We start from the raw sequence: 26,147 nt of genomic DNA, 5'->3' as shown, positions 1-26,147 counted from the left end.
CTGATAATCTGCATGGCTTTCTCCTTCAATTTATTCAGCTCAAAACATCACATTGCTAGAGGCCTGCTTTTCTAGTACCCTCAATGGAAGGGTGTACCCCCACCCCCATCACTGTATAGCCTAGTACCTTACTTGAAGTTTCTACATAGCACTCATCAATCCTTGATGTTAAATATTTCTCTGGTCTTCTTGTTGGTCCATCTTCATTAACTTGGTGGTTTCTTGACCGTCTACCTTGAGCAGTTTTGTTTTTTTTTTTTGCCATGTATCTGTCATATAATAACTTCAATAAATATTGATTTACTAAAGAATATATTTAATGTTGGCATATATTCGGCTTTGACTTGTTATCTCATATTCAGAGTTGAAATTTGACATCCATAAGTTTAAGATTCTTTAGCAATCCTGACCACATAGCTTGCCTATGTTGGTAAACCTGTCAGCATTTATGGGGTGTAGCTAAACATAAAATAATGAAATTTTCATATGACTTCATTCTCATTACTGTGTGATCACTGATCCTATTTAAATAACTTGAGACCAGATTTGTCTGACCCAGTGAAGCATGACAAACACAAAAATGTGGATAAGCTAAAATACTTTTGCTTGGATCTGCTTAAATTAGATGGCTTAACATTTTCAAACATTTCTCATACTGAGCAGACTGCAAAATGAGTATTTCTCTGGTAAAGCAGCTGGTACTCTCCTCAGTTAAACAGACATTAGACTAAGTTGATTTGCCCAGAGCCACTAAGGGTCTAGTGGAATAATGTCAAAATAAAAGTGTGAATGATTTGGAAGGATAGAGGATTTAAATAGAATGGTGCATTTAGTCATTCATTGGTTAATATCTTTGTATTACTTTCTTTTTAAACAAAAGCAAATCTCTCTGCCCCTCCCCTGCTTGTGCTCTTTCAAAATAAATAAATAAACTTAAAAAAATTAAATAAGAGCTAGTCTAGTATATCAGCTAGTTAATCTTGATCTATTGTGTACCTTATTATGGTCAGCTTAGCATCATCTTCATAAAGTATACTTTGGGTGAGTATGAATGTTATTCACACTTAACAGATATGTTTATCAGAAACTTTAAGATAGTAGGTTTGTAAATTAAGAAATTGTTTTTACCTGTTGTTTAAAAATAGGGTATATACCTTTTCTTTAATGTTCATTATAATTTCTTACTTTGCATTAATCATTGTTGTGAACCAGAAATCCAGAACATAAATTAGCTACTTGGAAGTTTATTTTTCTACTACAGACAATAACATTTTTATTAAGGAAAATTTCCAACCAAACACATATAGAGAGAATGGTACAACAAACCCTACGTATTCATAGCCAGCTTTAAAAACTTTAATACATGGTTAATCTTTTTTTTACATTTATTCATTAAAAACTTTTTTTTAATGACTTATTTATTCTTAGAGAGAGAGAGACAGAGCATGAGCAGGGGAGGAGCAGAGCGAGAGGGACACAGAATCCAAAGCAGGCTCTAGGCTCTGAGCTGTCAGCGCAGAGCCCGACGGGACTCGAACTCACAAGCCTTGAGACCTGAGCCGAAGTCCGATGCTCAATGACCTGAGCTCATGACCTGAGCCGAAGTCCGATGCTCAACTGACTGAGCCACCCAGGCGCCCCTATTTATTTATTTTGAGAGAGAGAGAGAGAGAGAGAGAGAGGATCCCAAGTTAATATCGTGGAGCTCGACATGGTACAAGGCTCAAAGCTACGAATTGAGAGATCGTGACCTGAGCCGAAACCAAGAGTCAAAGGCTTAAATGACTGGGCCACCCAGGTGCCCCCCTACATGGTTAATTTTGTTTCATATATACCTCCAACTACTTTCTCTCCCTGCTTTGTATTTGTTTTGTATTTTTTCAAAGTAAATTTCAGGACATGTATGTATCTCTTTCAACCATAGTGTGTCTCTGAAAGATAAAGGTTTAAAAATTTTTTTTAACATAACTTCACTATATAGGATATTTTAAGGCAGTCTATTTGGTCAGTGGGGTTATAAATTTCTGGAAATTTCCTTAAGAAAGCAGAAGTAGTGAGCTTATAGATGATTTCTGATTAATTTATATTAAAATTTCTAGAGAACAAAAAAACAGCATACTGAGTATCAAGGTGAATAACTTTGGATTTTGACTCACCTGGGAATCTTTTTTTTCTGCTCCAAAGCGTTATTAGGTTCTTATATTAAACCAAAGGTGTATAAATGTCTAGAAATCTAGTGTATAAATGTGAATTGTCGTGATGAATGTATATTAGACAGACTTGACTTACCTAATGCCAGAAATCCTAGATCACATGAATAATAGTGAACAAAATTGTGACACAGTAAAAATTCAGCTGTACTAGTTTCTCATAAAAGGAAGAAGTTTAATTTGGTAAGGGAACTGGGCCACAAGATACAATGAAGAAGCTAAAATAAAAAAAACATTTCATAGCACCTATACAATTGAATTATGGAAATTTGAACTCTGTTATGTGTTGTGAGAAATAATCAACTATATAGTAGTTCATTTTTAATAATTTCTTTAGAGCCTGAAATGAAAGATAATCATGAAAACCCACACGACCATTTTTGTCTACTTCTTAAATGAGTATGTTAATGTCTGGAAATTACAGGTAGTTAATACATTGCAACAATTTGAATTACAAATTAATTGGCTTTGACAAATGTATTTGGGTTTTTTTAAATTTAAAAAAAATTTAATTTAAGTATAGTTGACCTATATTATTATATGAGTTTCAGGTGTACAACATAGTGATTTGACAATTACGTACATTACCAAATGTTCACCATGCTAAGTGTAAGGGACATCTGTCCCTATACAAAGTTATTGTAGTATTATGTAGTGTATTCCGTATGCTATTTTGGTCATCACTGTGGCGTATTTATTTATAACTGGAAGTTTGTACCTATTTAATCCTCCTCACCTATTTCACCCCTTCCCCTTTGGCAACTACCAATTCTCTGTGTTTATGAACCTGTTTCTGTTTTGTGTTTGTTTTGTTTTTAGATGCCACATATAAGTAAAATATAGTATCTGTCTGACTTCTTTCACTTAGTATCCATGTTGTTGCAAATGGGAAGATATTCTTTTTTATGGCTGAATACCACATCTTTTTCCATTCATCTGTGGATGGACACTTAGGTTACTTCCATATCTTGGCTGTTGTAAATAATACTGCAGCAAACATAGGGGTGCATATATCTTTTCTAATTAGTGTTTTAGTTTTCTTTGGGTAAATACCTGGAAGTAGAATTACTAGATTGTATGACATTTCTTGTCATAGATTGTCATTACTAGACTAGACTAGTAATTGTCATACTAGATTGTATGATATTTTAAATTTCTTGAAGAACCTCCTCCATGTGGCTGCACCAGTTTTCATTCCTACCAGTCGCACATGAGTGTTCCCTTTCTCCACATCCTCACCATTAGTTATTTCTTGTCTTTTTAATTCTAGCCATTCTGACTCGTATGAGGTGATAATCTCATTGTGATTTTGGTATGCATTTCCCTGATGATTAGTGATGTTGAGCATCTTTTCATGTGTCTGTTGTCCGTTTATATGTCTTCTTTGGGAAAATGTTAAGATCCTCTGTTCATTTTCTGATTGGATTGTTTGTTTTTTTGGTGTTAGGTTGTATGAGTTCTTTATACATTTTGGGTATTAACCCCAAATGATATAACCCCATATATCCAAATGATTGGATATATCATTTGCAAATATCTTCTTCCAGTCAGTAGGTTGCCTTTTCATTTTGTTGATGGTTTCCTTTGCTGTGCAAAAGCTTATTGGTTTGATATAGTCCCAGTTGCTTTTTTTTGCTTTTGTTTTCTTGTTTAAGGAGACAGATCCAGAAAAATATTGCTGAGGCTGATGTCGAAAAGTTTACTGTCTTTGTTTTCTTTCAGTTTTATGGATTCAGATCTTAATATTTAGTTATTTAATCTATTTTGAGTTTATTTTTATGTACGGCCTCAGGAAGTGGTCCAGTTTCATTCTTTTGCATGTAGCTGTACAGATGTATTTCTTCTAAAAGAAAAGTGCTCTAGAAAAATACTGGAGGTGGGAAAAGTTGGATCTGAAAATTTTGTCTTTGTTGAAAGGAAAGGTCAGTAATGCAGGTGATGACAGAGATAAAAAAGGAAGATGATGAAATGGAATTTTGGAATTGTGTCCAATCCAGGCCTTGGTGCCTCTTGTTATGAATATAGCCAAGCATATGCCACATCACCATCACATTTCATTTATTTCCTGACAGAACAACAGACGGAAACTCTTCATAGCCTTGACTTTGGCATCGTTTTTCTTGGGCATCTGTTACAAATGCCAAAATCTGTCTCTCTGTGTGAATAATGTTTGGAACTGATAGACTGATTAGTGAATATGCTCTACCACTCCACCTAGGCAGGAAATACCATACCTTTCACCTTCTTAGTGAAAACAAAAACACCTTTTAGCCAACTTTATTTAGTATTATCGTTTGTATAAAATGAAGCAGGATTGTTTTGGTAAAGATCATTAAAGATGTATATAACAGTGAAAACAAATTTACTTATTTCAAGAAATCATACTTGATTTGACAATAACTTGGTACAAAGTACCAATTGCACTTCCTTTACACCAATTATCAGTTAAAGGGCCCTGCCTAAAACATAATTTTGTTCCTTTCATTCATCTGAGGCCTCATATTAATGAGGCCCAGTTTATAGTTGGGGGGCAGGGTTAAGGAACCAAAATAAGGATAATGAGATTTTGAATGAGTTGCAGCAGTGTGAAGCCACTTTTAGGCCCATGAAGGGGCAGGGCAACAAGTTATTGGAGTCCAGACTTAGCTGTAGTTGTAGAGGGATGCAGCTTGGCTGGAACCATGGTTGTGATGGAGGGAATGAACAAATAATGCTCAGACTTCTGGGGCGCCTGGGTGGCTCAGTAGGTTAAGCATCTGACTCTGTTTCAGCTCAGGTCATGATCTCATGGTTCTTGAGTTTGAGCCCTGTGTTGGGCTCTGCACTGACAGCATGGAGCTTGCTTGGGATTCTCTCTCTTCCTCTCTTTCTGCCCCTCCCCCACTTGTACTGTGTCTGTCTCTCTCAAAATAAATAAATAAACTTAAAATTAAAACAAAAATAATACTCAGACTCCTTTCATCTGCCTTCTGATGTTCTGCAGAACATATTTCTAATGGCCCCGAATGAACCAAGGTGATGCAATGAATAGAAGTTACTTGTGCTCTGAGGTAGTCTTAAAAATGAGCAAATGAGGGGTGCCTGGGTGGCTCGGTCGGTTAAGCATACAACTCTTGATTTCAACTCATGAGCTCGCAGCTTGTGGGTTCAAGCCCCACATTGGGCTCTCCCACGCTGATGGTGCAGAGCCTGCTTGGGATTCTCTCTGTCTCCCCCTCTGCCTCTGTCTCTCTCTCTCTCAAAAATAAATAAATAAACTTAAAAAAAATTTTTTAATGAGCAAATGAAGGCTCGGAGAAGCTGTAAATACATTGCTCAAGGTCCCCTTAGAGATAGTGAATCTAAGCCATTTGACTCTTCCAGCCCTTTTTTAAAAAAAGTTTTTCTTAGTTTATTTTGAGAGAAAGCATGAGTAGGGAAGGGGCAGAGAGAGAATTTCAAGCAGGCTCTGTACTATCAGCATGGAGCCTCATGTGGGGCTCGAACCCACAAACCACGAGATCATGATCTGAGCTAAAATCATGAGTCAGACACTAAATGGACTGAGCCGCCCAGATGCCCTAGCCCCCCCTTTTTTTAAATTAACAGCTTTATTGAGATTTAATTTACTCACCATGAATTTCTCCTATATTAAGTGTACAGTGATTTTTAGTATATTTACATCACTACAGTGTCATAACAATCTAATCTTCAAACCTTTTCATTACCCCAAAAAGAAACCTTGTGCACATTTGTAATCACTTCCCATTTTCACCCCTATCTAGCCCTTGGTAACCATTAATACCATTTTCTGTCTCTTTAGATTTGCCTTTTCTGGGCATTTCATATAAATGGAATAATAAAATGCATGTTCCTTTGTTTCTGGATTTTTTGACTAAGCATACTGTTTTAGAGATTCATCCATGTTGTAGCATATATCAATCAGTACTATAAGTACTTACAGTAGAGTAGTATTCCATTGCATAGACATAGCTCATTTTATCCGTTCAGTAGTTGTTGTATATATGGGTTGTTTTCACTTTTTGGCTCTTGTGAATAATGCTGCTGTGAACATTTGCATGAAAGTATTTGAACATATGTTTTGTTTTCCACCTAGGAGTGGAATTATTGGGTCTTCTGGATATTCTGTGTTGAACATTCTGAAAAACTGCTAAATTGTTTTCTAAAGTGGCTATACAATTTTACATTCCCACCAGCAATGTATAGGGGTCTGTTTCTCCACATTCTTGTCAATATTTGTGATTATCCTTTTAATTATAACCAATGATACCCTGGAAAGTTCATCATTTTTAACCCATAGATTTGTCTCTTCTATGATTTTCTACAAAGTTGAGTACAAAGGAAAGGATTATGTTTTCTCATCAACAACTCTGTTATTTTCATTGTTTTTTACAACTAAAGGACATTACAATGGAATTATTCAGCAGTTTATAGCCAAATTCATTAAACTCTTCATCCCTTAACATTAATTTTTAAAGCAACTTTTAGTGAAACTTGGAGCTATTTGGGAAATAATGTGTATATGAGGGTAGGAGTTGACACTGAAAGGTGTATTTGATTTTAGGATTCCCTTTGCTTTCAATTTTAGTTTGAGAACTGAGGGAGTTTTGAAGCAGCAGCCAGTGTTACCTTGTAAAAATGTATTTAGGCACTCTCATACCATTGCACTTGGAATAAAATCCAAACTTTACTATGCCCACAAGGCTTTTACATGGCCGCCTGTTAATCCTCCAGGTAAATAAGGCTCCTGCTACAGTCCCCTTCCCTCAGTACACTCAAAGCATGTTAGTCTTCTTTCAGCTTCTCTATAATAGCAAACTCTTACCTACTTGAGGCCTTTGCATAACTTTTCTCTTCTCTTCCTCTGGTTTGGCACAGGAATAGTTTAATATTGTGGAGACTTTGCCTGATCACTATATCCTCCAAAAGCAGTATCCCCATAGCTTCTGTCCTCAGCCTGTTTCTCATGTAAGACACTCTTGGGCATTTTCACCCACTTTCATGACTTCAAAAATACCCAACTGGTAATGATTCCCAATTTTTTATTTTCATCTTGGACTTCTTTCCTGGGTCTTAAATGGGAATGTTCATTAGTCTGCTTTAAAAAAATTTTTTTTTAATGTTTATTTTATGTTTGAGAGGGACAGAGCACAAGTGGGGGAGGGGCAGAGAGATAGGAAGACACAGGATCCAAAGCAGGCCCTGGCCTCTGAGCTGTCAGCACAGAGCCCAACATGGGGCTTGAACTCAACGAACCATGGGATCATGACCTGAGCTGAAGTTGGTGCTAAACCACTGAGCTATCCAGGCACCCCTCATTAGTCCACTTTTGATTATTCCTCATTCTATCTCTTAAGAACACCTCACCTCAAACTTAATGCATCCAGAATTGAACTCTTCCAGTTGGATTTGTTCCAAGGAACAACTGTTCCTTATGGGTGGTTCACTATCATTCATGATTCCTCTGACTTTTCCCACAAATCTTTTTTGGCCAAACCTTGTCAGTTCTGTTTGTTTTTAAGAGTTCTCAAATGTCTATCTGTGGCCACTGTTCTGTCTTTACAGCCTTTTACTTGGATTTCTGCAGTAGAATCTTGACTTTCCTGCTTTCAGGCTTTCTCTGTCCTTTTTGTTTGTTTGTTTGCTTGTTTATTTTGAGAGAGAGCATATGCTGGAGAGGGGCAGTAAGAGGGAGAGAGAGAATCCCAAGCAGGCTCTTCACTGACAGTGCCCACACTGGGCTCAATCTCACAAACTGTGAGATCATCACTTGAGCATCCAAGAATTGGACACTTAACTGACTGAGCCATCCACGTGCCCCACAGGCTTCCTCTGTTCTTCACACTGCTTATCAGATCGTCTTTCTAACACAGTGATTCTTACTGCTAGTACATGGCAGAATTGCTTTAAGATTTTTCAAAGTGACTTACAGAGTCCTGTCTCAGAACTATTAATAAATAACTTCTGGAAGTGAGAACTGGAAAGGTATATTTTGGAGGAAAAACAACAAGAACAACAACAACTACCAGATGATGCTAATGGGCACCCCTGGTTAAAAACCACTCTTTTAAAATACAAATTTAATTGTTTAACTCTGATTAAAATTCTTTAGAGGCTTTTGATTCCCTTGAAGGTAAAATATGAGATCCTGGGGTGCCTGGGTTCCCAGGGTCACCCTGGGCTCCATGCTGAGTGTGGAGCCTGCTTGGAATTCTCTCCCTCTGCCTCTGTCCCTCACCCGCTCCCTCCCTCCCTCTCTCTCTCTCTCTCTCTCTCTCAAAGTAAAAGTAAAAATAAATAAAAAACTTAATTTTCTTTGTTAAACAGATTAAAATTAAGTTTAGGGAAAGAATGTTCAGACCTAAGGTAGAGAGTGGTAACTGAATAATCTTTTGGCTCATTTTAATTTTTAGGAAAATGTCATTTTTTTAAAATTTGGCATTTAAAGTGACAACAGCTGAAGGAAGATGATACTTCCCTTGCAAAATTCTGATCCTTCTTATCTTCCACAATGAGTCTACCCTACTTTGAGTGTGTGGAGAAGGGATAGAAGATTGAAGTTTATGCTAGGCTGGGAATATGAAGATTAAAACAACTGCATCTCTTATCTGTTGGCTCCTTCCTCTTCTCTAGGCCTTAGCTCCTGTAATTTTTCGATTATATATGGGGATAGTATAAATTCTCTGTCTTTATCCGTACCACCCATCCAGACCTGGGGGGCTAGGAGGACAATACCAGGGTAAGTCCGATATTAAATAAATGTATATTTATTCAAAGGAAATCTTTTATTGATTCAAATATGGGAATTTGTTGACCATGTTTTGAGACATATTTTTTTACCAAGATAATTTTTTTTAATCTGGCTTTTGTTGGGGCTCCTCGCTGGCTCAGTCAGTAGAGCATGTGACTCTTAATCTTGGAATCATGAGTTCGAGCCCCACATTGGGTGTAGAGATTACTAAAAAAACTTAAACACAGATTTAAAAAAATAAGTGATGTCAACAAACCAGTGACTATCAGATTATTGTCAGGGTTAAAATCTTTCAACTTTGGCCAATGAATGCTCATTCATGTTTTTTATTATTAAAGAATTTCAAATTATATTCAAAATGAGTAGCAAAAGAATAAAGTTGGACTCCTACCTTATAGTATGTACAAATATTAATTCAAAATGCACTGTAGACCTAAATGGAAAAATTAAAACTGTAAAACTCTTAGAGGAAACATAGGAATAAATCTTTAGGACCTTGGTTAAGTAATGGTTTCTCAGATATGCCATCAAAAACACAAGTGACAAAAAAATCTATTGAACTGCATCTAATTTTATTTATTTAATTATTTTTAACTTTTTTAATGTTTATTTAATTTTGAGAGAGAGAGCAGAAGCGAGAGAGTGTCAGAGAGAGAGAGGGAGACACAGAATCCAAAGCAGGCTCCGGACTCCGAGCTGTCAGCACAGAACCCAACATATGGCTCGAGCCCAAGAACTGTGAGATCATGACCCCAGCCAAAATTGGATGCTTAACCGACTGAACCACCCAGGTGCTCTTACCTGCATCTAATTTTAAACTTAAATTTTAAGGGGCACCTGGGTGGCTCAGTTGGTTAAGCATCCAACTTAGGCTTAGGTCATGATCTTGCATTTTGTGGGTTTGAGCCCTGCGTCGTCCAGCTTGCTGCTGTCAGTGCAGAGCCTGCTTCATATCTTCTGTCACTCTCTTTCCCCCTCCCCTGCTTGTGCCCTCTCTCTCAAAAATAAATAAAGCATTAAAAAAAAACACAACAAGGTTGAACTGAATTGTTGGATGGTCACCCAGTTGGTGTCCAGAGAGTTGGAGAAGTGGATGTTGGTGTAGGAAAAAAAAACCAAACAAAACAACAAACTCAAACTTTAAAACTTTTGGGCTTCAAGGGCACCTGGCTGACTTAGTCGGTGGAGCATACGACTCTTGATCTTGAAGTTGTAAGTTTGACCCCATGTTAGGTGTGGAGATTACTTTAAAAAATCTAAAAAATAAAATAAAACAAAATAAAAAATAAAAATTAAAAAAAAACAAAAAAACTTTCAGGCTGCAGATTACACCATCAAGAAAGTGAAAAGATAACTTACAGAATGGGAAACAATATTTAAATATCATGTATTTGTCAGGTACTTGTATCCAGAGTGTACAAGGAATTCTTCTTACACCTTGATTTAAAAAACAACAACAACCCAATTTTAAAGTGGGCAAAGGATTGGAATAGACATTTGTTCAAAGAAGAAATACAGATGGTCAGGAAGCATAAAGATGTTCAACATCATTAGGTAAATGCAAATCAAAACCACAATGAGATACTATTTTATACCTACTAGGATAGCTATTATAATAAAAACACAGGCTGTAAGAAGTGTCAGCAAAGATGTTGAGAAATTGTAACCCTTAACCATTGCTGGTGGGAATGTAAAATGGTACCACTATTTTGGCTGGCCATTCTTCAAAATGTTGAACATATTTGAGTTGCAATATGACTCAAAAATTCAACTCCTAGGTATACACCCAAGAGAAGAACATACATCCACACAAAAACTTGTACATGAATGTTCCTAGGAGCATGATTCATAATAGCCAAACAGTGGAAACACCCTAAATGTCCATCAACTGTTAAGTGGCTAAATAAAATGTGTATCTATAAAATGAGATATTATGCAGCCATAAATGAAGTGAAGTACTGATATATAGATGTTGTAACATGGGATGAACCGTGGAAACATTGTGTTAAGTGAAAGAAGCTAGTTGCAAAAGGCCAGGTATAGTATGATTCCATTTTTGTGAAATACTTTGAGTAGGGCAAATCCATAGAGACAAAAGTAGATCAGTGATCGCCTGGGGCTGGGTGCCAGGGGATATGTGGAATGATAATGGGTACAGGTTTATTTTTGAGGCAGTGAAAATATTCTAAAGTTAGATTATGGTTCTGGTTGCACAACTCTGAATATTCTTAAAAAGCACTGATTTGTACACTTTAAAAGGATGACCTTTATGGTATGTGAATTACATATCAATAAAGCTATAATTAAAAAACATCTAGAACAACATAACAAAAATGAGATACTTAGGGATAAATTTAACAAAATACTGGGGTGCCTGAGTGGCTCAGTCGGTTAAGCATCCAGTTCTTGACTTCGGCTCAGGTCACGATCTCCTGGTTCGTTAGTTCAACCCCCATGTTGGGCTCTGCACTGACAGCCCAGAGCCTGCTTGGAATTCTCGCTCCCTCTCTTTCTGCTCCTATCACACTCATGTGCGCGTGCTCTTTCTCTCAAAATAAATACACTTAAAAAAGAAACTTGTAAAAAATTTAACAAAATACTTACAAGAATTATGCACTAAACACTACAGAAGACTGCAGAGAGAAATTAAAGACCTAAATAAATAGATATACTCCTGGATTAGAGTCCTCAGTATTTCTAAGGTGGTGGTTTTTCTGAAAGTCATATATAGATTCAGTACAATGTTTTTTGTAGAAGTTGACAAGCTGACTCAAAAATTTATATGGGAATACCTGGCATACCCAAAATAGTTGTGAAAAAGAACAAAATTGGAAGATTTGTCCAACCTGAATGAATCATTTACCAGGCTGTGTTTTATTGGCCTAAGAACAGACACATTGATGTAACAGAATAGATAAGAATAGAACCACAAATATATGGCTAGTTTTTTTAAAGAAGAGATGCCAAAGCAATTCAATGGGTAAAGAATAATTTTTTTCAATATATAGTACTGGGATAATTGCATATCCAAATTTTAAAAAAAAATGAATCTCAAGCCTTAACCTCACACCATGTACAAAAAATTAACTCCAAATGAATCAGACTTAAATGGAAAAAGTAATACCATAAAACTTCAGAAGGAAACAAACCTTCCTTCAAGAGGAAAAAGGAGAAAATCTTTGAGATAGTGGATTAGGCAAAGATCTCTTAGCAACAATAGCAAAAATACAATTCATAGGGGCATATGGCTGACTCAGTCAGTGGAGCATGTGACTTTTGATCTCAGTGTTGTGAGTTTGAGCCCCACGCTGGGTGTAGAGATTACTTAAAAATAAAATCCTAAAAAAAATCATTTAAAAATGGTTCTCTTCTTCTAACTACATTATTATGAGGATGGATGAAAGCCACAGAGTGGGAGAAATTATTTTCAAAACGTATATCTCACCAAGGATTTGATGATATCAGGCAAAAGATTTGAGTAGATATTTTACCAAAGATTTCTGCATATTAGATGAGCAAATGATGCTAAACATTGTTAGTAAGGAAATGCAAATTAAAATCACAGTGAGGTACTATTGCACACCAATTAGAATGGCTAAACTTTGTTTTTATATTTAAAAAAATTTTTAAGTTTATTTACTTTTGAGCGAGAGAGAGAACAGGGTAGGGGCAGAGAGAGAGGGAGACAGAAGATCCCAAGCAGGCTCCATGCTGTCAGCACAGAGCCTGACGTGGGACTTGAATTCATGAATCACATGAGCTCATGACCCGAGCTGAAACCAAGAGTCAGACGCCTAACTGAGCCACCCAGGCGCCCCTAGAATGGCTAAAATTTTTAAAAAGAAAAGAAGCAACTTACAAATTGGTAATACTTAGTGCCAGTGAGGATGCAGAGCCATAGACCAGACATACAGTACTAGGGATATGAGAAAAAGGATAGCTACTTTGGAAAACAAGCAGTTTCTCTAAAGTTCAACATTACCTTATTACCATACCAGCCATCCCCCTCCTATATGTTTAGTCAAGTGAAATGAAAACTTGTGTTCACACAGAAACATACACAGGTGTGTGACAACTTTATTCATAACTGCCAAAAACAGGAAGGAACCCGAAGGTCCTTAAAGTGATAAATGGATGTAAAACAAGCACTAACCTCTGATGCATCCACATAATGGAATGCTGCTCAGCTATAAAATGTAATGAATTACTGGTATAAATAAAAACATGGATGAATCTCAGAGGCATTAAGCTAACTGAAAGTAGCCAGACACAAAAGGCTACACAACATGTTAAATTACTCTATTCATTTGACATTTTGGGCAAGGGAAAACTATAAGAACAGAGAATAGATCCTAGGGAGATGGTGGGAGGATCTAACCATAGTTGGGCATGGGGGAATCTTTTATAATGCTAGGACTGTGCTCTCCCTTAGTTTTTGCAGTATTTACATATTTTTTCAAACTCACTGACCTGTACACTAGAAAGGGTGAATTTTATTGTATGCAAATTATGCCTTAATTTTTGAAGAAATTTAGAAAATGAACCTTTACCCTTACCTTACAAAATTTATCTCAAAATGATTTGATACACCTAAATATAAAAGCTAATACTTAAAAAAAAAAAGCTAACACTTTAAAACTTAAAGAAAATATGGGTGAATATATTAGTGACAGGATACTGAAAGCACTGACTTTATAGAAAAAAATATAATTCAGGTTGATCAAATATTAAAACCTTGTTAGTCAAACTCAGAAGCAGAGAATAGGAATGTGGTTGCCAGAGACTAGAGGAAGGGAGAATTGGGGAGTTGTTCAAAGAATATAGAGTTTCAGTTATTCAAGATGAATAAGCTCTAGAGCTCTGCTGTACAACATAGTTAATACTACTGTATTTCACACTTGGCTAAGTGGGTAGATCTGTTGTTAAGTGCTTTTACCACAAAACTGATGAAAACCTTTTACTGAAAGACACTAGAGGGCACCTGGGTGGCTCTGTTGGTTGAGCATCCAACTTCAACCCGGGTTGTGATCTCAACGGTTCATGAGATCCAGCCCAGCATCAGGCTTACTGCTGTCAGTGCGGAGCCCTCTTCAGATCCTCTGCCCCTGCTCTCTCTGCCCCTCCTCTGCTCATGCACATGCTCGCTCTCTCTCTCTCTCTCTCTCTCTCTCTCTCTCTCTCTCTCAAAAACAAACATTAAAAAAAGAAAGACACTAGAAAGTATAAAGGAGACCATCAGACTGGAAGAAAGCATTCACAATACATATATCTGACAAAAAAGGTAGATCCAGAATATAAGAAAAGTGCTAACAACCTGAATTTTTTTAAAGGCAAAAATTCAGAACGAACTTTACAAGAGGAGCTGAAAGAATAGCCTGTTAGCATATAAAAAGATGCTCGTCATCATTTGTTATTAGGAAATGCAAATTATGCTGTGGTGAGATACCACTATACCTACTAGAATGACTAAAATTAAGAAGACTAAAAATATCATGTGGTGAAAAGGTTGCAAAGTAAAAATGGGCGCCTGGGTGGCTCAGTCGGTTGAGCGTCCGGCTTTGGCTCAGATCATGATCTCACGGTTTGTGACTTCAAACCCCACATCAGGCTCTGTGCTGACAGCTCAGAGCCTGGAGCCTGCTTCAGATTCTGTGTGTCTCTCTCTCTCTCTGCTCCTCCCCTGCTCGTGCTCTGTCTCTCTCTCTCTCAAAAATAAACATTAAAAAATTTAAAAAAAAGTAAAAATGGAAATTTGATATATTACCTTACATGGTAATGTAAAGTAGTACATACCCCTACGTTATGACCCTGTAATTCCACTCCTAGCTATTTAACTTAAGAGAAATGAAAACATATGTCCATGAAAGACATATACAAATGTTGATAGCAGGGGTATAGTCAATAATATTATAATCATGTTATAGGAGATAGGTGGCAACTACATGTATCATGGTTAGCATTCCATAATGTATATAATTGTTGAATCACTATGCTGTACACCTGACACTAATATAATATGTCAACTGTACCTCAATTTTTAAGTCTGCAGCGATATATTTAAAGTGTAAGGTGTTTACATTTTTGAAAAATATTATTAAAATATAAGTAAATATGTATGTACATGAGAGAAAAAGGGGGGAAGCTGATTTTTATTTTACAGAAGAATACTTTTAAATATTAAAGGAATGATGTAATTAGAAAACTACCATTTCCAATCTCCAAGGTGGTAATTTAATTAAAGATGGATGATGTCTGAAACCTTTGCTTTTGGGAATAAGGTATTTACTAAGTCTTAAGTAACATTTCCCAATTGCATTTCAAAGGAGAAAAAATAACTACCTGGAGAGATCTGACATGTACCTTACCCACTTTAAGATTAGTATCACCAACAATGAGACAAACTGACATTATGTGTATCCTCATATGAGGCAATATGAAGTACAAAATATCGTTTATGCACTTCTCATGAGGTATCCTTTAAAGTCAGAATTTGGGATAGTCTACATTCAGCTGACTTGTTTTCCTCAACAAGTCTATGTCATGACATCAAGACAAAAGGGATCTGGGATTAGAGGCAGGGTAGAGGCATTGTTCTAAATTTAAAGAGAAATAGTTAAGTGTAATTCTCCTTTTTTTAAAAAAAGTTTATTTTGAGAGAGAGTGTGCACATACATGTGAGTGTGAGCAGGTGAGGGGGAGAGAGAGAGGGAGAGGAAGAATCCCAAGCAGGTTCCGTGCTGTTAGCACAGAGCCTGACGTGGGGCTTAACCTTATGAACCATGAGATCATGACCTGAGCCGAAATCAAGAGTCAGAGGCTTAACCCACTAAGCTGCCCAGACACCCCAGCAAGTGTAATTCTTGAGGTTTTCATTGGATCCTACATAGAAAAGCTTTAAAATCCCAAACATTTAGGCAACAATTGGGAAATTAGAATATGACCTATGTATTACATACTGTTATTGACTCAAATTGTTAAGTTTTTTCAAGTCTAATAATGATAATTATAATAATAATTAGCTGTATAGGAGAATGACCAATTCCTAGGAGATACAGCTGAAGTATTTAAAGATGTAGTGTCCTTATGCAAGTTATTTTCAAGTGGTTTAGTAAAAAAAGAAAGGTTTAGTAAAGAAAAGTGTATATATGTAAAGAAAAGTGTGTGTGTGTGTGTGTGTGTGTGTGTGTGTGTGTGTGTGTGTGTGTGTAGAGAAAAATAAAACAAAGGTAACACAATGTTCATGATTATTGAGTCTTAAGCAACAGGTGTATAATATTTTTATTGGACTTTCCATTCTTTTCTGGGTTAAAATATTCAAAATAAATGTCAAGGGGATAAAAAATATCTTGTTCTGAATTACTCTCAATATGTACAAGCTTGAAATTGTCTAGGTGAGCTATTTAATTATCAGTTTATTTGAATTATCTGATACTCCATAGAATGGTAGAATTAGAGGGACCTTAGATCATCTTCTCTAATTCTGTATTCATACAGATGAAGAATTCAGTCTGACATTAAGTCTTTTATTCAAATGATACTGTAAGCAGGTGGTAGAAGTTGTATAATGAATTCAGCTGCCCTGTTTTCCAGGCTATTTCTCTCCTGTTATTTCTCTCCCAGTAAAAGGAAGTAAAGTTAAATTAAGGAATATACTGTGTATCATTTTTCTTCCTAGTATATCTTCAATATATTTCCCCATTTTGACAGTATTGTCAGACCGTATTTGATCTATTAATCAAATCTATTGAATTTAGTCAGAGACTTTTGCTACTTTTGATAATTGCTCTCCTAGAAATTTTTTGATCATATGGTTTGAGCTGTGTTTTTGGTCACTTATTTTTATTATCCTCTAGTTTAAGCTATGAAGAAGGACATCCCTCACACTCTGAAACAGATCTCCTTCAGAGACAGACTTTTGCAGCCTCCCATCAGCTTCCTGGATATGCTGCCACACCTCAGCCAACTGGTAAAAATGCTCTTGTAAAATTAATCTGGCTACGTTTAGTGAATAAGAAGAAAAATCAGTTTTCATATTTTGGGTTATGAATGTGGGCAGAAAATAATGGAGCTGTGGGAAAAGTGAAAATGAAATTAAAAGCTTTGTCTTTAAATGATAGGGAATATCTATATAATTAATTGGGAGATCTTCCCAATCCTTGTAGATTTTTTTTTAACTTTTTTCTACCTTTTTTTTTTTTTTTTTTTTTTTTTTGAGAGACAAAGCACAAGCAGGGGAGGGGCAGAAAGAGGGGAAGACACAGAATCTGAAACAGGCCCCAGGTTCCGAGATGTCAGCACAGAGCCCAATGCAGGGCTATAACTCATGAGCTGTGAGATCATAACCCGAGCTTCTGAAGTTAGATGCTTAACCAACTGAGCCATCCAGGCACGCTGATTTTTGTAGATTTTATATTGTAACCATGCTTCATCAAATTCATGTGTGTTTGCTATTTCAAAATAAAACAGTTTAGGGTTGTAGAGGTTTTGGCCTTAAATTTTAGGGATTCTTTTTTATTTATTTATTTTAAAACATTTGAGACAGTGCAAGAGTGCATGAGTGGGGGGAGGGGCAGAGAGAGAGGAGAGAGAGAATCCCAAACAGGCTTTGTGCTGTCAGCATGGAACCCTATGCCAGGCTCAGTCTCACGAGCAAGGTCAAGACCTGAGCCAAAATCAAAGAGTCAGACGCTTAACCAACTGAGCCACCAAAGCACCCCCCTGTTTTTATTTTAAAAAGGACTCTCTGGGGGCACCTGGGTGGTTCAGTCAGTTGAGCATTCAACTCTTGATTTCAGCTCAGGTCATGGTCCCAGAATCATGGGATCAAGCCCTGCGTCAGGTTCCAAGGGCTCCATACTGAGCATGGAGCCTGCTTGGGATTCTCTCTTTCCTCCTGCCCCTGCTCCCAGGTACACTCTCTCTGTCTCTCAAAAAAAATAGGTAAATTAATTAAATATGAACAGAAATATACTTTTGTATTATTAAATATTTTACTTTGTGACATATTTTATCTTCAAACATAGGTCTTTCTGGAATATTTGATACTAGTGTGAACAGTGCCAGCACTAACACTAAAGAATCTTCAGTGATGAATTTTCTCTCTGCTGTTGAATCCCGAACTGCTCAGGCTGCTTCTTCAGGAACTACTCTTTTACCACAATTCAGGGCTCCATCCTGGCAGACAGGTGATTCTTTGTTTTCACAATTTTTTTTGAAGTTTATTTATTTATTTTCAGAGAAAGCATGAGTGGGGGAGGAGCAGAGAGAGACTCCCAAGGAACCATGAGATCATGGCCCAAGCCAGGATCAAGAGTCAGATGCTTAACCAGCTGAGGCATCCGGGCACTCTTGTTTTCAGAACTTATAAGTCCAGAAAAAATACTGATAAAAATTTTTATGGCCTTGTCATTATATAGTGTAGCTGAGAGTAATTACTGGTTTTCCGGTGAAATTTAAAACCTGGAATTTTTCACAATTTTAAGTTGGACGAAACTCAGATTTGTCACTTTGGTGAAAACTTAACAGATTGAAGAAGATAGATAATTATTGAAGATAAACCCTAGGTATAAAGTTCCTATCTGGCAGTTTATGTAGCTACTTGTCTACTTAATAAAAGCAAAAATTAAATTTTCTTTTATTTTTCCATTTCAGCTTTATTGAAGTATAATTGATACATAAAATTATAATATGTTTAAAGTGTACGTTGTGATTCACCATACATTGTGAAAGAATTACCCCGCAGTTGATTAATTAACACATCTATCACCTCACATATTTATCTTTTTTGGTTTTTGGTGAACGATTAAATTCATTTATCTTAGTGACTTCAGGTTGAGTAGATGATACAGTAAAAAACAATCTTGAGACTGATTTCATCATTAGAGTTTAATGTAAAGTTATCCAGAATTGAACAGATTAAATCACTATTTATTTAAAGTTCTGAATTACTCTCAAAATGTACAAGCTTGAAATTTTCTAGGTAAGTTATTTAAATCAGTTTATTTGAATTATCTGATATTCCATAGAATTAGAGGGGCTTTAGATTATCTTGTCTAGTCCTTTATTCATACAGATGAGGAATTTAGTCTGACATTAATTAAACTGTAGTGGACATTACAAGCTGATATTATATTTTCCCTGTTTATATATACATTCCATTTTTCACTTATTTCTCCCCCAAAATTATGTGTATGTTTTTACTTTTCTCAGGGTGACAGGAAAGTTAGGTGTTTTTTTTTTTAAAGGCTTTGTTTTAAATAATAAGACATGTCATCTTATTATTTGAGGAGATGTTTTATTTTTTAAATGTTTATATTTTTTTGAGGGAGAGTGTGAGCGGGGGAGAGAGGGGGACAGAGGATCCCAAGCAGGCTCTGGGCTGATAGCAGCGAACCTGATGCAGGGCTGGAACTGAGGAACCTGTCATGACCCGAGCCAAAGTCAGATACTCAACCAACTGAGCCACCCAGGTGCCCCAAAGAGATATTTTTAAATAATAGCTATAGGAAATAATACTTTACTATTCTGATATAATTCCATTAATAGAGCTCCTCAATTTAGCAGTTTTTTTCTGCTTCCAAGGAGATAATTAATGTTTTAATGTGAAATAAAGGAGAATATTAAGAAACAAAGTAGCTTCTTCCTTTTTTGCTCCCTGGAATAACTGTACATTACACATAATCAGTTAGGCTTTCTATTCCAATTTCTATGATTATATTATTTTAAACACGAATACTAAATGTTTATTCTTTTAAGTATAACTAGATTACTTTTCTGTCTTTGTAGTAGCAATATTTTTTGACATTTAATGGGAAGAAGTGAGAGAAAAAGGTTTTTGAAAGGGCCAGAGAATCTTTTTTCCCCCTATTTTTCTAAAATAAACAACAAAATTTTAATGGAAGCTCACAAAAAACATGGAAACAACAAAAAAGTTATATGAATGGAAAGTGATACTTCCTAACTACATTCCCACTTTTGTAGAGAAGAGTTAACAGTTCTTTGATATCTTTGTATATCAAAACATCTATATTCATGTACTCAGGGTTTGTAGCAATAGTATTAATAGGATATGCCATAATTATTTGATCATTCCATGTTGGTATACATACGGGTTGTTTCTACTTCTTACAGACAATAACTATAAGAAAGTATCTTGTATAGATATCATTGTGTCCATGTATTGCTATATGATAAATTTCTAGAAGTAGAATTTTTAGATCATAAGAGTATATGTTTTCACTTTACTATATGTGGCTAGAATGGTTTCTTGAAATGTTAATAATCTTATTGATAATACTTTATTAATTTCTGATCAGCCTTGTATAATAAGCACACATCTATTGTCATTGGAAGTTGTTCATAGAAAACCAAAATTTGGAATCCAAGAGATTTTTAAAATTTATATATTTTGATAAAGGAAATTGCAGGGTTAACCTCACTGTTTATTTTTAGATTTATTTATCATGTTAAATGTAGAGAGTTTAGTTTTCATTTTAATGTTATGAACATTTTAGTTTGTGGCTATTGCATTGAGATTTCAGGATAAATTAATCACTAGAGATTGTGTACATTTTTACTGGTTTCTTAATTTTCAGATGGCATTATCTAACTATAAACTCATTTCTATAACAATTATAGATACAAATTGCTAATACCTTTGTAACTTTGTTTTTGCTTTTAAGAAAGCTAGCTGTCTTGAAATGTAATTTTTTAAATTTACATGTAGAACTAGCTTATCAGGCTTTTCAGTCTTACAGAGATTTTTTCCCCCGCCCCTTCACCCTTACAGAGATTATAATGGGTTATGGGTACGTAAGTCTCTACTGTAAAAACGTGTGCGTGTGTGTGTGTGTGTGCTGTGATTGCTTAAAGTTCTTTATGTTTTCTCTTCACAGGTATGCATTCCTCAGCAGCAACTGAGCTGTTTGTTACTGGACCTTTGCCAACCACTGGAACACTTCCACCCTCTGCCCTCTCTGCTTATCAGCATCCCACCACCTTCAGCAATAGAAACTTTGCTACCACCTCACCTTTGGTGCTTCAGGATTCGTCTTTTAACACTACATCAAATGGAATTTTAAATCCTCATGACCCTCTGCTACAAATCAAGACTTCCCAGGGAACTGTTCCAACTGCTTTGGCATTTGAGCGCCTGGGCAGTTCTGCGTTAAGTAACAGCATACCACCTCAGTCTTCAACGTATCGCTCAGCGCAAGAGTCTGCACCCCATCTTTTACAACCTCAATTTAGTTTGTTGCCTTCAGCACTTGGGGGAGCCCAGCAAACTCCTCAAGCCTACAGTTCAACTCTCTTTACTAGTTCTACTGCTTCCATTGAAAGAGCTCTTCTTCGAGAATGTAGTGTTATTAAACACCATCAGCGGCCTTCAGGTACCCAGTCTATTCAGGCACAACTGACTGGTTCACAGCATTCCTTACATAGCTATCTGTCAAATGCAAGTGTGGTTAATTTTCAGGAAACAAGTAGGCAGTCATCTTTATCCTGTAGCCCAGTTGGAGATTCTACTCAGGTGAGCAATGGAGGATTACAACAGAAGACCTCCCAGGTGTCAGTGGAACTTGCTCAGTCTTACTCATCTACAATTCCATCATCAGGGTTTCCTCCATCTGCTACAAAAGTAAAAAGCTGTTCTACAAAACAACCACTAGCATCAACTAAGACCCCCAAACCTCAAAGTGTAATTCCTCCTGTGCAAACATTAAGCTATTCCAAACCTTTACATAACCAGAGTTCTGTAATATCGGGCCAAGCACAAATTTATTCTACAGCGCAGCTACCAAGCCTTTTATCAGTTAGTCAGTCCCAAAATTATGGTTTAGTACAGCCACATAATGTGCCATCTATTGTTCATTCACAGGTTTATAGGTCCAACAAAGTTGAGAAGTTGCCATCCTTATATAAAACATTGACTTTTTCTGGATCATCTCAGACTATAACTTCTGAAAATCAGACACTTAATTATTCTTCTAATCAACAAGAAGTATTATCTTCAGTTACAAATGAGAATTACCCTGCCCAAACAAGAGATCTGTCTTCAGTTAGTCAGTCTCAAAGTTATTCATCTAGTCATTCTCAGGGTTTACCACCAGTTAGCCAGACACAGGTTAGTTATTCATCTCAGTCACAGGTGTTATCAGTTGTTAGTCCTTCAGAAAGCTATGCTTCAGGGCAGTCTCTAACATTAACAGCCCCTTCTCTTTCTTACTCTTCTGCCACTCGGGCTCAGAATTTGCCAGATTCTAGCCCAACCCAGAATTATATTTCCATGCATTCTTCCCAGAATGCTCAGACTCAAGGGTCATCATCTCCCCAGTCCCAAAAGTTTTTGCCTGCTGCCCAGTCATCATCTTTTGCATCCTCTACTCACTGTCAGACATTACAGAATAACATACCTTCCCCTGATCCAAAGTCTTATGCTGAAAGAAAACTTGATTCAACTGTGTATACATCTTCAAAGCAAGAAGAGGATTTTCCAATGCAAGAGTTGCAGGTATTGCAGCCACAAGTGTCTCTTGAGTCATCAACCCAAAGGCTGTCAGATGGAGAAATTAATGTTCAAGAATCGGCTTATAAGGTGTCAAAGGCAGATGACAGGTATTCTCAGAGTGTAATTAGAAGTAATTCTCGTCTTGAAGATCAGGTTGTTGGGATTGCTCTACAAGGGTCAAAAAAAGAAGAAAGCATGGTTGGTTCAGTGACACAGCTTACCCAACAAATTGGCCAAGTCAGTGCAGCAACCCTTGATATTAAGAAGGCAACTAATTTAATGCAAACTCCACAAATAAGGTTGAATACTAAAGACCTCAACCCGCAGCATTCTCTTATACATAAGGTACATGAAGCCAAGGTCCAGGAGCAACATGATCAAATAATTAATGCCTCATCTCAGATTCAAATTCCAAATCATGCTTTAGGGCATGGCCATCAGGCATCTCTTCCTAACACACAGGTCCTTTTAGATTCTGCCTGTGATTTACAAATTCTTCAGCAGTCAATACTGCAGGCAGGTTTAGGACAAGTAAAGGCATCTTTACAAGTACAGCGTGTTCAAAGTCCTCAACAAATAGTACATCCTTTCCTTCAAATGGATGGTCATATTATTCAGAGCAATGGTGATCATTCTCAGCAGCAGCTCCATCCTCAAACTTCTGAAATTATGAAAATGGACCTCTCTGAGTCTTCAAAACCATTACAACAACATCTAACAGCTAAGGGCCATTTTAGTGAAACAAGTCAACATGATTCAAAGAATCATTTTGTTTCTCTTGGATCAATGTGTTTCCCAGAGGCAATGCTTCTCAGTGATGAGAGAAATATTTTATCAAATGTAGATGATATCTTAGCAGCTACAGCAGCAGCTTGTGGGGTTACTCCTTCTGATTTTTCCAAGTCAACTTCAAATGAAACCATTCCGGCAGTTGAAGATGGTGATTCTAAATCTCATTTTCAGCAGTCATTAGATGTTGGGCATGTGACTTCAGATTTTAACTCTGTGACAGCCGCAGTAGGAAAGCCACAGAATATAAATGATATTTCCTTAAATGGAAATCAAGTTGCTGTAAACCTGTCACCAGTACCAACCCTCCAGTCAAAAATGACTCTTGATCAACAGCATATTGAAACTGGTCAAAATAAAGCATCTAAAGTAATTTCACCTGTGGTTGGACCAAGTCATGATGTCCAGGAGCAAAGTTCTGGCTCATTCAAGAAACAGTCTGCTACCAATCATGAATCTGAAGAAGATAGCGAAGTTCCTATGGATAGTACATTAAATAATAACAGAAGCCAAGAGTTTGTTTCTAGTAGAAGTATAAGTGGAGAAAGTGCTACATCAGAGAGTGAGCTCACCGCTGATGACAGCAGTGTGTCAGTGAACCCAGCTAGAAGTACACTTGCACTGTTGGCCATGGCCCAACCTGGGGAGGCCATCGGTGTCAAGATTGAAGAAGAAAATCAAGAATTAATGCATTTTAACCTTCAGAAGAAAAAAACTGGAAAGGGGCAAACAAAAGAGGAAGACAACAGTAATCAGAAACAGCTGAAAAGACCTGCCCAGGGCAAACGCCAGAATCCAAGGGGAACAGATGTGTATCTGCCATATACTCCTCCTTCCTCAGAGAGCTGCCATGATGGTTATCAGCATCAAGAAAAAATGAGACAGAAGATCAAAGAAGTAGAGGAAAAACAGCCAGAAGTCAAAACAGGATTTATTGCCTCTTTCTTAGATTTTCTGAAATCTGGGCCCAAGCAGCAGTTTTCCACTCTTGCTGTACGAATGCCTAACAGGACTAGACGACCAGGGACCCAGACTGTTCGTACATTTTGTCCCCCACCACTTCCAAAGACTTCTTCGACAACACCTACACCTTCCGTGTCTGAAATTGGGGGTAACAGTCCATCAGAAAAAGTTGATAATGAACTTAAAAACTTGGAACATTTATCTTCATTTTCTTCTGATGAAGAAGATCCTGGAGTATGTGGTCATGATATTTATAAAAGCGCCTCTACTACCTTAACTACTTTGGATGCTACTTCTGATAAAAAGAAGAAAGCAGGTAAAGTTTTAAATTTTGGATTCATAATAATGGCTTTCCACTCTTATTTTTATGGTGACAGAATGGGTTTTAAGCTTTCTTGAAGCAGGTCTGCAAATAAATTTTCAGGACAAAATGCATAGGTAGGTATTTTAGGTACTTTTTTTTTTTAATGTTTCTTCCCTGTAGGAAAGTTTTGGGGTTTAGGTTGAGAACTTCTGTGTTTTCTTGACTTTTTACCACATGATACATAATTTACATAGTGTGTATCCAGGGTTCTCTAATCTGAGACATCTTGAGGTGGGTTATGGACATGAGGCATTTGTACTGGGGGCCCTGTTGTAGTAGTAACTGGCATATTTTCTTGGTATGTCAATTTTACATGAAGACTAACATTTTGCTGTTAAATATTATTATACTATGTGTAGCGTGCACATTAAGGTAAAATTAAAAATTTTTTGTGTTGGCTTCAGACTATACCCAAATCTTTGGGTGTGCTTTCACTTTACTCTGTAGTTAAATGAACATTTGGAGGAACTGATTTAAGAAGCTCTGCCTCATGTGAACTATTTTAAGGAAGATGCTAAGGAAAAATCTTTATAACAATATAGTAGCCACCACCTCTGTGCTAGGAACTAGTAGCAGTGTTGTGAGATCTGCATTGTTCTCTCCAATATCAGATGGTATAACCAAGAGTGAATGAATTGTGCAGGTCCATACAACTAGTAAGCGACAGAGCTGGAGTCTGTACTCAGGTTTGTCTGATTGTAGAGCCTCTATTCCTGGCTAGCTCTTTTGTATAAAGTGGTGCTTTGAAAGTTAAACCCTGTTTTGCGATGTACCTTATTAGTTTCTCTCTGGACTTGAGACTACCTTTAACTGCTGAAGTGATCTGAAACAACCTGTATTCCAAATAATCTGTTAGCATAAACATCTGCTAATTCATTTCTAAAGAATTCACATTTTGTTATACAGGGAAATCAGTATAATGGAATGTCAATGTTAGAGCCAAAGACATTATGTACGTGGATAATCCTAGTAAGATTTTACACTCCTTTTCCCCCAATTCAGGTTGCTTTGCAATTGTTATTATATTCCCTCTTCCATTTGTAGAACAATGCTTTTATAATTTTTGTTCTAAAATAGGAATCTAGGGACACCTGGGTAGCTCAGTTGCTTAGGCTTCCGCTCTTCATTTCAGCTCAGCTCATGATCCCAAGGTTGTGGGATAGAACCCTGAGTCGGTGCAGAGCCTGCTTGGGATTTTCTTTCTCCCTCTCTCTCAGCCCCATCCCTGCTCGTTCACACTCTCTCTCTCTCTCTCTTTCCCCCCGCCCCCTCTCTCTCAAAATAAATTAAAAAAAAAATGAAAGGTCCAGCACTGAGAGGGCCCTTTCATTTAAAAAAGAGAAGTAAAAATAAAATATGAATCAAATACGAAAAATGAATATAAATCAAATCTGAAAATGTGAGCCCTGCGCCCAGCATGAGGCTTGAACTCACAACCCTGAGATCCAGAGTAGCATGCTCTATGGACTGAGCCATTCAGGTACCCAAAGTCTGACCCTTCTGATTTATTTTTACAGGAGGTGAGGTATGGGTTGAAGTTAATTTTTTTAAATATGCAAGTCC

At 36.8% G+C, this 26,147-nt stretch overlaps 1 protein-coding gene across 4 annotated transcripts in view; it reads left to right on the top strand.

Annotated features, from left to right (window-relative positions):
• The window catches only part of QSER1 (glutamine and serine rich 1), an 82,621-nt gene that overhangs the window by 18,907 nt on the left and 37,567 nt on the right, over nt 1–26,147 (top strand). For all 4 annotated transcript variants that reach the window (XM_019456633.2, XM_019456630.2, XM_019456629.2 and 1 more), the window contains 3 exons: nt 16,815–16,927; nt 17,985–18,146; nt 20,856–24,536. In XM_019456633.2, coding sequence (XP_019312178.2) covers nt 16,815–16,927; nt 17,985–18,146; nt 20,856–24,536 — 3,956 coding nt within the window. The remainder of the gene's footprint in view (nt 1–16,814; nt 16,928–17,984; nt 18,147–20,855; nt 24,537–26,147) is intronic.

This window comes from Panthera pardus, unplaced genomic scaffold (genome assembly GCF_024362965.1).
Source record: "Panthera pardus isolate Hobbes unplaced genomic scaffold, ASM2436296v1 HiC_scaffold_12, whole genome shotgun sequence".
NCBI classification, from domain to species: domain Eukaryota; kingdom Metazoa; phylum Chordata; class Mammalia; order Carnivora; family Felidae; genus Panthera; species Panthera pardus.
Note: the sequence above shows the minus strand (reverse complement) of the source record. Positions and strands in the feature narration are given on the sequence as shown.